General features: G+C 52.4%; 1 protein-coding gene across 2 annotated transcripts; it reads left to right on the top strand.

The window, feature by feature from the left end:
• Positions 1-7,373: 7,373 nt before the first annotated feature.
• On the top strand, positions 7,374-11,945 carry LOC137162528 (zinc finger protein 436-like). 2 transcript variants are annotated; one of them, XM_067562414.1, is made up of 3 exons: positions 7,374-7,500; positions 8,115-8,228; positions 8,565-11,945. In XM_067562414.1, the coding sequence occupies exons 1-3, from the start codon at positions 7,374-7,376 to the stop codon at positions 9,842-9,844; spliced, it is 1,521 nt and encodes a 506-aa protein (XP_067418515.1). In that variant the 3' UTR covers positions 9,845-11,945. The 2 variants fall into 2 exon arrangements, with proteins under 2 accessions (XP_067418515.1, XP_067418514.1); XM_067562413.1 differs by having other exon boundaries at positions 8,562-11,945.
• The last annotated feature ends 143 nt before the right edge of the window (positions 11,946-12,088 follow it).

Raw genomic sequence — 12,088 nt, 5'->3', positions numbered from 1 at the left:
CTGTTACTGGTGTGAACTGTAGCTAGAGTCTGTTCTCTCTCTCCTTTCCCTCCCTTCCTAGCCAATGGTGCAAGGAGTGAGAATAACAAATAACTATTCTCCTTCTGTTCAAGGTCTTTGGTGGAACAGGGCTTTGTTTTTTTTCCCTCCCTTGCACACAGTATTTTTCAAAGAACATTAGTAAGGTTGAAGGTAATGTGCCTGCGCTCTGCAATAATCCTGTAAACAACAAACAGGGGCGGGTATAATTGTATTCATTATGTAGTTATTTATATTCATTGTATGGGTGACAGTGTAACCAGATAAGGGGCAATGGGAGGTGCTGGAAATGTATACAGCTCTGGGTAAAAGATTGTAAAGTTACCCCCTCGTTGCTCACTCGCGGCGTGGCGGTGGAACGAGCAGGCAATAAAGGTTCAGTCTCCCCAGTCCACCCCCGGGACAACCTGTTTGATTATTTCTAACGATTTTGGGTCTCCACATTTTCCATGCAGCTGAGTGAGCTAGTTACACTGACATCAGCTGCTAGTGTAGACCAAGCCTCAGTCAGGAGGAGAGGGTGACGGGAGGAGCACAGAGCTGGGAAACGGCCGTGTTTGCTTCTCAGAGGCAGAGAGCTGGGGCCGAAAACTGTGAGCTCCCTGCCTCAGAGCCGGAGAGAGACTAGAACTGGCCTAGGGGTGTCCTGTGAAGCTGCTCCTGAAATCTTGACAGCCCAAGAATGATGGGGGAGGGGCCGCATCTCCTGATTGCCGGGATGACCAGGTTGGCACAGACAAGAAGGGAGCCGGGAATGTCAGCAGACCTGGGCAGCCCTGAAGCCAGGCCGACCCCCATCACTGAGGCTGAAGGGAGATGAGGAGCCTGACAGCCCAACTGGTCACCCCGCACCCCATCGACCGCAGTGTCCTGTGTGGGGCAGAGACAGCCTCTGTTGTACCCACTCACCCCACACTCTCCCTCTAACCTGAGCTCTTTGAATTTCCTGCCCGGAGTGTTTGCTTTAGTGACTGGGTCCCAGCGTCTCTCATGGCTTCTCTGCACGTTTCTACCCATTTCAATGTTCCTCTGTTGCTGGTGCATGTGGGGTTGGGTGTAGTAACGGGCTGGGCTGGGGGTGGGGAAGGGAGTCTGTCTTTTGCTTGTCCACTGAAATAATAAAGTAGAATTTAGTTTCTCCCATTGCCAGGGTCCTCTGTTCTGCATTCAATGGCTGCCAGCTCCAGAGTGAGGGTTAGAGGTGAGAGCAATGCTAACACGGTCTGGATGGAAATGTGCAGTGAGGTCACCCAACCACCCTCAGCCCTGCCCTGTCATAGGCGCCTCAAATTCCCATAGAGATAAAACACTGAAATCTTGTGCTGCTCTCCCTGACCCCAGCACAAATCAGGAACAGTCTGACTGGTCTCCTACGCCTCTGCCTCACCCTGATGCTAGTCGGGCATAATCCCAGTGGAGCCACTTGAACTGTCTCCAGCAGTTTGAAGCTGTGAGTGGACAATCAGACCATTGGCCTCTAAGGGTACGTCTACACTGCCCGGGCTGCAGGGATCCATGCAGTGGGATCAACTGAGCGGGTAGTGGAGACCTGCTGAATTGATCCTGGATGTGTTCTTCAGCTGACGCAATAAATCCACACACACACACCCCAAGAGGAATAAGGCTGTGTTGGCCGGAGGACATTTCCCATCGACGCAGCGCAGCGGAGATGCCATGGTAAAGGACCGTAAGTAACTCGATGGGAGACACGGTCACTGCCAGTGTAGACCAGGCCTTGGTCTGTTTGCAGAGATATGCTCACAAATTGTGCTAAAGCAATTCTGATCTCTGAGCTGGGTTTCAGCCCAAGCTCCCTCTTCTCACAACCTTACCCCCTGTCTAATTGTAGCGCAGTCCCATTGAAATGACTGGGTTAGGGGCTGGAAGATGCTGGAAATGGGAGGGACTGTTTCTAGTTCAAATCACCCAAATGTGTTCTGAAAGGTCACTGTTAACGGGATCTGCTTCGCTCTCCTGCTTGGACAGCCTCTATATCTGGGTATGCAGGGGACAGGAAGAAGCAGCCTTACCATTTGGCTGCCAGTTCCCACTGGCTCCAGGGACCCAGCGTGGCACTGCTGGGTTTTCATCATCCTGATCCTGAAAGATGACCTCACCGGGGCTAACCAGACAGAGGGAACCAGCTGCCATCCTCCACTGCACCAGCTTGAGCTAAATCCTGAACTTCTCCTGGGACGTGAGACTGGGGGTTCAGCTGTCACCCTTCACCTCCCCCCCCTCTCCACTTCTGCTCGTTTTTCTCTCTCCTTTTGCCTTCTGTCTCCTGTAAGTCTGGCTTAGCCGGATGAGACAACTCCACCTTTTGCACCAATGCTCGTGGTCTGTGACCAGAGCAGCAGTTAAAAGCAATGCTGTAAGCAGCCCAATCTGGCTAGACGTTTGCCACGTCTCAGATGGGCTGATCAGTCGGTGAGTTGTGCCCTGTTTTCCCCCACCTGTGAGGCTGCCAGTGCGACTGAGACCCGGCAGAAGAAGCTGCGTTTTCTATTTTTGTTGTTCTTTTATCTCCCCTTTTGTGGGTCACTGTTTTCTTTTGTCTCATAGGGAGCAGGATTGGACTCCAACAACAACAGCTCAGGCCTGTCTCCACTAACTTTTTGTCTTTTACCCTCAAAAGCACAGTTACTACCATAAGCTACCTAAAAGAATGTCAAGTAGGGATTTCCCCCCCAGGAAAGAGTCTTTACAGCTAATGGAAAATTGTGGTCATGGGAGGAAGCCGTGATAACTGCATCCCAAACTGCACTTACCTGTTTAATGCTGGAGCTATGAACGAGGGATTTGTTAAAATCTTACCCATTGTTGGGTGGGAAACAGCCTTTTATCAACACCACAGCTCCCTGAACACAGAGGAAACACCTTGATTTACACATGTCAGAAAGAAAGCTGGTCTTTGGGGAGTTTTAAACTCCAACCCCCCATTGTGGGAATTACCCAGCTGTTCTCCTCCCAAACGGAGGGCATCTTACATCATTCAGCATTTAGAGACAGACGTAATCAACAAACGGTGAGGACAGTTTATATCAGCATTTGATAAGTATGCGAAAATGAGGAAAAATCTGAGAAAATTTATAACAAATTGGTGAAGTAAAAAGGAAAAAAGCAAACTCAGAAGGGTTTCATGTGGAATGGGTATCTAAAGGAAAAATAAGCAGGGAATATATTTAATAATTCAGCAACAGAGAGAAAGTGATCAACCTCTGAGTGTGGTGTAGTAAAAGTCAGTAAGTGAATAAAGGGGGAAATCCGTGCAACAATATTTGATTATTGGAGAGAAACGGTGCTGGACTGGAGGATATAATATCTGCCTATTAAACACTATCTGGTAGAGCAGGAAAATGGGAGGGGATTTATAACAACATTAGCCTCAGAATATTACAGGGAAAGCATGTTCTTAAGAATACAGTCTCAGGCAGTGCCAGAACCAAGGATGTCTGGGCCTTGTTAATTCAGCCCCCTTGTGCCTGTGCGTTCCTACACAATCTTTAATGACAGGGTCACAGCCTGCAGCGCTCATTAACACAGGAACTGCCTCATTCAGGGTATGTCCACACTGCAACAACAAAACACCATGGCAGCCAGTCTCAGAGCCTAGGGCAGCTGACTTGGCGTTGTCGGGGATGTTCTGCTTCAGGGGAAAAAATGGCCGTGTAGATGCTTGAGCTGGAGCCTGGGGTCTGAGATCCTCCCCCCTCGCCAGGTTTCAGGGACCAGCTGCAGGCCGAACACAGACATCGCCATTGCTATTTTAGCACCAAAGCCAAGTCAGTTCACCTGGGCTCTGAGATTCGCTGCCGTGGGTCTTCATTTGCAGAGTAGACGTCCCCTCAGTCTAGACTCCGGGTCTCTGATGCAGCAAATATCTCCCCAATCCAGCTCCGTGGAGTTCAACAGGACCCGCTAGCTTGTCCTTGGGCATTCATGGGTTAGATTTGTAAATGGCTGATCACCCCGGAACCAAACACTCTCCTTCTCTGCATCATCCTCTCTGCTCCGTCTTCATTAGTCTGGGCAAAACCCCCTGACGCCCTCAGACAAACTGGGTGTGGCGCTAGTTACATTGTCTCTGTCGGTGCCCCAAATTGTTCCTTTGCCTTCTCTGTTTGGGGCGCTGGAACATTGAAAACTGAAATCCATTGTCTGGGGCTTGTCTGGAGCCTTGTGTGGGCTCAGATGTGACCTGCAGACTTGGAAATAATAAAACATAGCTTTCCCATGACAGATTTAAATCCCTCTTCAGTTTAAGGCTCTGTCAGGTCCTGGGCTGCAATCCAGACCGGAGAAAGGCTGGGTCAGTTCTAACCCTGTAACCCCAAGTGACTCAAGGTGCTTAGCCTCCATGTCCCTCTGTCTGGGATGCCCACAGTCAGCTTGGAGCATGCACTCGATGCATTGGGCAGCCCTGGACCAACTCTTTGAATCTGGGCGCCCTGCCTGCAATCAGCCAGACTGTCACCGGCCTTCCTCAACAGCTGGTGAGGTGACTTCACACTCTGCCCAGGCCTGACCTTTCCCAGGAAGGGGTGATCTGCAGTGTGCAGCCCTGTCCTGGAACAATCAGAGCAAGGTTAAGGTTTGTTTCTCCCTTTACGGAGTCAACGTGCACCAGTTTGTAACTTTCCCTGGCTGGAGACACCGAACCATTCACAGCCCTGGGTCGGTCTGTGTCAGAGTCCACTGAACCTTTGAACTGGATGCTCTGAGGGTGATCTCCTCCGCACAGAGATCCATGTCCAGCAGCTGCGAGGCAGGTGGGTGACAAGGAGTCTGTCTGTCTGTCCTCCTGCTGCGACCCGCAGCTGTGTGTGGATGCTAAAATGCAAATCGTTTCGTTCCTGCCCCCTCTGGTGATAATAGGGGGAGGTTTCCCTGCACCCCCTCATTAGGGGCTGTCTGGCTGCTTCCCCAGGCTGTAAATACATTGTCTGCCCAAGTCCCATGGTAGTAAAACTGCCAGGGGCAAAGTGTGTCCCGGGGGTGGTGTCACCACCCAGAAACGTGTCCCCTCCCCGCTGCTCCGGGCAGCCTGTGGCCGAGCAGGACCCATCACCCCCGTGTCCTCGAGCACACTGTGGACTGTCTGCAGCAATGCCCGGACTCCTGCACAGAAACGCCCCTTCTCCCCCTCCCCGCAGCTGGGGTCTCCTTCCTGCTGCCCCTTGGCCCGGCGGCTTCGATGCACGATGCGGCCTTTGATGCTGAGGGAGGCGGCCAAGGTGTCGGGGACGGGTGGGCCCAGGAGGCAGGTCTGGGGCAGGGCGGTGTACCCTTCCCCCCACCTGAGAGAAGCTGCCTGCGCCCAGGGTGCGGTGCTCTGCGGGGACAGGGAGGCGCCGCTCGCCGGGTTTATCGCTAGGACCCAGCGGGATCTGGGGCAGCGATGGCTGGGGTCACGGTCCGGCAGGAAGCGAACGAGCCAATCGCTCCGGCTCAGCCGCGCCGCAGCGACTCCGGGTCCCCGGGACTCCCCGGCTCCGCTTGCAAGATCCGCTCGCAGGGAAGGTGAGAGAGACCTTCCCCCCCCCCCGCCCCCAGGGAGCGGCGCCTCCCGCTCCCAGCCCGGCTGCAGGGTGTGGGCATTGCGGGGGGCAGGGAGGTGCGATGGGGCAGGGGGGTGATGGGGCAGGGGGGGTGATGGGGTGCGGGGCAGGCCGGGATGGGGGCAGGGGCTGCGCTGCGGGGCAGTGGGGGGCGGGTGGAGAGCTTTGGGGTGAACATGGCTGGAGTCGAGGGGAAGTCTGGGTGGGGGTGCTGAGAAGCAAAGGGGGGACGTGGGGGAGGGGCTGGGGGGCAGGTGAGGGCTAACGGAGGCTGGGTGGGGAAGAGACCGAGAGAGGCTAATGACAAAGGGACAGTGAGCGAGAGAATGGCTCCCCCCCCCCCCCGATAAGGCAGGAAGAGGGTGAGGGGGGGCCTCCAGCCAAGCAGCCGGGGGGGACATGAGTTACTGAGCTGGACCCTCCGGGTGATGCAGAGAGACCTGGGGGAAAGTGCTGGGACCGGGCAGGAAAGTGAGTCTGCACAAAGAGCCCCATTCAGGGACCTGCTGGTGAGTTTGCCCGGAGAGTGAGGGGCTCCCTGTGTGTCTGCAAAGCCCAGAACTGCCACCCTCAGTGACACAGCCAGGCTCAAACCTCTGTTGCCAGTGGCCAAGGAAAGCAAACACCCACGTCCATGGGGCAGTAACCCGTTCTCCCAGGGACAGAGAAGGGGAGAGAGGGACGATGATAAAAAAGGAGCCTGGGGACCGAAAGGGGCAGCAGGAGCAGTAAGTGAGGAGAGAGGTTCCCAGCTGCCATGCCTGCCCAGATCCATTCCCGGCATCCCCTGGGGCAGACAGACTTTCCTGGGAAGAAGGGGAGCAGCTGGCAGAGGAAAAGCCGGTAGCTCCGTCTGCTGAAGCACTGCACTACTTGGCGGGGGCTGGGGCGCTGGAGGGGGTCACATGGTCTTTGGGGACAATGTCGGGGAAGTCCCCCAAAGTGACTCCTTTGATTCTGCTCTTTTTCTAGCCTTTGGATCAGAGACTCTGGTCCTGGGAGGGTTTAAAAGTCCCACTGGGTTTAGTTCTGCTGGGAGGGACCTGGCCTGGGTAGCAATAAAGTGAGTTTCTTCCCAGCATGGCAGAGTCCAGAGCCTGGGGGAATCGGGGTGTGAAATGGACTCAAGCCCCTTCTGACACCTCTCCAATCTCCCTGCTCACCCTGACAGGCTGAAGAGTTGCACCCAGGTTTCACTCCAGATCGTCCCATCTTCCCGGGGAAATGGCTGTGGCGGAGCCTGCTCAGGTAAGGGATTTTCAGAGGGCAGCTGAGTGGGAGAGAATGGCAGGGAGAGGACAGGGTGTGATGGAGCTGCTGATTTTCTGAGCAGGCCTTTTCCCGGGAATGAAAATTCCTCCATCTAAAAGAGGAAACAACCCCCCTGCACGGGGCTGGGAACGTTTTCCAGACTCCCAGGGCTGCAGCCTGAACCCACAAGCCAGAGGCTGTAAAAAAACAGGAAGGGAAGCTGTTGGGATTCCTGTCCCTCGCTGTCCCTGTCCCCTGCTCAGAGCCCAGCTTCCCATATCAGCCTGTGGCTAATAAGTGTGTGGTAAAGGAGAAGACCAGCCCTCCTTCATCTGCTGGAGGGACAAGGAGCTCTCACTTTCTCCCCACCCCCGAAGCCTCCTGGCTGCTCTGAGCAGGGTGGGGTGGGATTCTGCTAGTCTGGCATTTCCAGAGCCTCTCTCTGTTTGGCCATTTCCCCCTGGGATTAGGGGGACTGTGGCGGGGGCTTCAGATGGTGAGTGGAGACTTTTGTTGTTTCAGATGCCGGTGACCTTCGAGGAGGTGGCTGTGTATTTCACCCAGGGGCAGGGGGCTCTGCTGGACCTCGAGCAGCGAGCTCTCTATAGGAACGTCATGCGAGAGAATTATGGGAATGTGACCTCGCTGGGTAAGGGATTTCTGTGCCCCCAGTTCTTAGAAGCCGTGGAGTCTGCATTTCCAAATCTGGTCAGGTTCTTCCCTGGTCAGTTAGATTGGAGGGGAATTGCTTCCATAATCTGGAGCTGCACTGTGACAGGGACTTGCATCTCTCTACCCCCTCCCATGGGACCAAGGTGTCAAAACCTTGTGGCCATGCTAACTCGTCCCCATCCCTCCAGCTTTCAAGGGGGCAGAAGCCGTGTATTGTCTTCTCTGTCTCGTTTCTCACTCGCACACAGGATCCCTGTTCACCTCCCTTCTTGGGACTCGCTCCAGCCATGGGGAGGGCTCTGGGCTCTGCAGGTTTAGAAACAGGCAGGGGTTTAGCTCCAGGACTGTGTGTGCGTCAGCAAGGCCCCCAGAGCGCACCGATCCTGGGAACTCCTATTGAGGACATGACAGTTCCCCACACCTCCCTCGTCATCTGCTTCTCCCAGGGGGCTCAGTGATCATGTTCCGATTCTCTTGGATTCCACATTCCCTCAGCACAGCATGGGGACAGGTTCATGAAATCATCTTTGTGCTGAATATGCCTCCAACTCTATGTGCACCCTGATCTTCTCTGATTTCTCCCCCGAGCAGGATTTCCCGTTCCCAAACCCGACCTGATTGCCCGGCTTGAACGAGGAGAGGAGCCGTGGGTGCCCGATCTCCAGGCCTGTGCTGAAAGGGAGATCCCGAGAGGCAGCCTCACAGGTGAGGACTCAGTGAAACTGACACAGAAGTCACCTGCAGATGGAAGGAAAAAGTTGAGAATCCCAAAAATGTGGTGTGAGCAAGCGCCCTGAGTTCCACCTCATTTCCCCAGGTCATGGCTGTTTGGCAGTAGATATCACACGTGGTTTTCCACTCATCCTGTTAGCTGCAGGAGTTTCCTTCCCAACTTTCCTGCCCTGTGAGTGTTTGGGTGGGTGGTGGAGGCAGAATCTGATTGCTCGGTCTTCACAACTTTAAGGTGTTGGTTTTCCATTTGTACTCTTCCTCTTTCTGCCCAACACAATGACTGAGTGTCTGGATTGTCTCTCCCAGCAGGTGATGAGATAGTGAGTGGCAAGGAGGAGGATCAACACCAGGAAGTTCCTGGGGAAGTGGAGCCACAGGGAAACTTTTTGAGAAGAGCTGAAGGGAATTTTTCCCAGTGCTTGGAAGAGGGAGAAAACCGGGGAAATCAGCAAAGTTCAGAAAGGCTTCTGGGAAACCACCCAAAGAATAAAGTGGATGAATCTATTAAATGTGGGGGAGGATTCAAGGATCCCAAGGAAACCAGAGCCCAGCAGACAAATCCCAAGGAAGAGAAACCCTGTCATTGTCTTGAATGTGGGAAAGGTTTCAAATGGAAGTCACTACTAATTAGACATGAGAGAATCCACACAGGAGAGCGACCCCATAAGTGCTTGGACTGTGGGAAAAGCTTTATTGGCAGCTCACAACTCAATCAACATTGGAGGACTCACACAGGAGAAAGACCCTATAAATGCTTTGAGTGTGGGAAATGTTTCACTACGAGCTCTCACCTTATTACACATCACAGTATTCATTCTGGAGATAAACCTCATAAATGCAGCAACTGTGGGAAATGTTTCATATGGAAGTCGGAACTTTTAAGACATCAGAGTATCCACATGAGAGAGAGACCCTATGGGTGTTTGGACTGTGGGAAAAGTTTCGCACGAAGATCACACCTCAGTAGTCATCAGAGGATACACACAGGAGAGAGACCGTATAAGTGCTTGGACTGTGAGAAAAGGTTTACAGATAGATCAGCCCTTATTAGACATCGGGCAATGCACACAGGAGACACACCCCATCGCTGCTTGAACTGTGGGAAATGTTTTGCACGAAGATCATCCCTTATTAGACATCAGGCAATCCACACAGGAGGGAGACCCCATCAGTGCTTGGACTGTGGGAAAAGTTTCACATACAGATCAGCCCTTATTAAACATCAGGCAATGCACACAGGAGAGAGACCCCATCAGTGCTTGGACTGTGGGAAAAGTTTTTCACAAAGATCACATCTTATTATACATCAGGTAACCCACACAGGAGAGAGACCCCATAAGTGCTTGGATTGTGAGAAAAGTTTTGCACGAAGATCAAACCTTATTAGACACCAGGCAACCCACACAGGAGAGAGACCCTATAAGTGTTTGGACTGTGAGAAAAGTTTTGCACGAAGATCATACCTCAGTAGTCATCAGAGAATCCACAGGAGAGAGAGACCCCATAAGTGTTTGGACTGTGAGAAATGTTTCACATACAGATCACACCTCATTAAACATCACAGAATCCACACAGGATCTAAGCACTGATCAGCACCGCCTCTCTGCTGCAGCCCTGGCTGATGGAGCACAGGTGGGGGAGTGAGAGAGAGAAACTCCTCAAGATGCTCCCTTTTCCCGGCTGAAGTTCCTCCCTCTCCCTTCCCTTCCCAGATAGGATCCCCCTTCATGGAGATTAGGAGAAAGACACTTTGGTCAGGCTCCACATTCACTCTAGATACTTCCCCCATCCTCCATCTTCCACCAGCCCCTGGGCTGGGCTCCCCCACTGAGCCGAAGCTATTTCATGCAGATTGAGCTTCCCTAGGGGATGGCAGCTCTACATCTTCCTAATCCCCCAGGGCGCTGGGTTCTGGTACATGAAATATTGAGGGACCAGGAGGGATGTGTTTGGGGGAGGAAAGTGGAGATTCAATGGTCGAGCTGAGTGTTGGGATTATTGGGTGTTTGGGGACCATGGGCTAAGAAGAGAGGGGAGCACAGCGGTAGAGAGATGCTGCCCCTTGTCCCTGCCCCCTTTGCGCATTCTCCCTGCCCCCTCTGCACCAGTGAGAGGGACACATTTACACAGGGCCTTTTGTAGGATGCCTAGAGATCCTCACCTCTGCCTCCGCAGCATCAGCCTTCAAGCGACCATCTGGGGTAGGAAAATGGTTGGGATTAGCCAGCACATTTCCTCTGCCCCCCCAACACTCTTCCTAGGTAAACTGACCCACAGTACATTGAGTGTTGTGGTCCCCCCCTTCGCTGAGTTCTAGTCCCTGAGTTCCCCCTTTGGGGCCAGATTGTCTCATTCCCAGATAGTCTCACATTACTCCAGGCCATGCTGAAAAGCATGTATTGACTGTAGATTTTCTCCCTTATGGACCAGAATTAAATAGATGCTAAACAAGTTGGAGCAGAGATAGTAAAATGGTGGATTTAGCTTCTGTGTTTTTGGAAGGCAATGGGGTGAGTCCGAAGTATTCCCTCCTTCCCCTGTTGCTGTCACACTCCACCCTCGACACAGCCTCCCTTTCCAAGCGATGGAGAGTTTTAACCAGCCTCCTTTCTACCCCCCCCCCCCCCCCCCTTCCCAAAGTGTCAGTTACCACCATGTCCTTGGCTCTCCATGCTTAGGAATCGGTGTTGATTTCCATGAACCTAAATCAGATTCCTGAGGGCTGGAGAAGCAAATGTCACAGAGCTGGGGAGGAGTGGAAGGGAATCCAAATGAACATCAAAAAACAGTTGGACCTTTCTTCATCTAATACCCATTTCCATCTACTGGTAAAATTCCTTCCAGGCTTTTCCTGAGCTTGTCGATGGCAAGTTTTTTTTTTGTTTTTTTCTTTCTTTTATTATGATGATGCTAAAACCTTTATAAGTAAAACAACCAAAGAACACTAAAACAGGTTTAGCAATGTCAGAAGAAAATGGATACGTTTATTTTCCTGATATTTGTAGGAGAGTAAAGAGTTAAAAGCTTGTCTTGTGGTCAGGCCAAAGCTACAGGGAATGGCTTCATGGCACAGGCAGACCTTATTACTGTTACTTAGTGTGAATTCTACCTAGAGTCTGTTCTCTCTCTCCTTTCCCTCCCTTCCTAGCCATTTGCGCAAGGAATGAGTATAACTAACTATTCTCCCTCAACGTCTTTGGTGAGAACAGGGCTTTGTTTTCTTTCCCTCCCTTGCACACAGTATATTTTAAAGAATATTAGTAAGTTTGAAGGTAATGTGCCTGCGCTCTGCAATAATCCTGTAAACAACAAACAGGGGCAGGTATAATTGTGTTCATTATGTAGTTATTTATATTCATTGTATGGGTGACAGTGTAACCAGATAAGGGTCAATGGGAGGTGCTGGAAATGTATACAGCTCTGGGTAAAAGATTGTAAAGTTACCCCCTCGTTGCTCACTCGCGGCGTGGAGGTGGAACGAGCAGGCAATAAAGGTTCTGTCTCCCCAATCCACCCCCGGGACAACCTGTTTGATTATTTCTAACAATTTTGAGTCTCCACATTTTCCATGCAGCTGAGTGAGCTAGTTACACTGACATCAGCTGCTAGTGTAGACCAAGCCTCAGTCAGGAGGAGAGGGTGACGGAGGAGGAGCACAGAGCTGGGAAATGGCCGTGTTTGCTTCTCAGAGGCAGAGAGCTGAGGCCGAAAACTGTGAGTTCCCTGCCTTGGAGCCAGAGAGAGACTAGAACTGGCCTAGGAGTGTCCTGTGAAGCTGCTCCTGAAATCTGACAGCCCAAGAATGATGGGGGAGGGGCCGCATCTCCTGATTG

The sequence above is a fragment of the Emydura macquarii genome, unplaced genomic scaffold (assembly GCF_026122565.2).
Source record: "Emydura macquarii macquarii isolate MOO-44397 ecotype Brisbane River unplaced genomic scaffold, CSIRO-AGI_Emac_v2 contig_2428, whole genome shotgun sequence".
Lineage (NCBI taxonomy): Eukaryota > Metazoa > Chordata > Testudines > Chelidae > Emydura > Emydura macquarii.
This window is presented reverse-complemented; position numbering and strand designations above follow the sequence as displayed.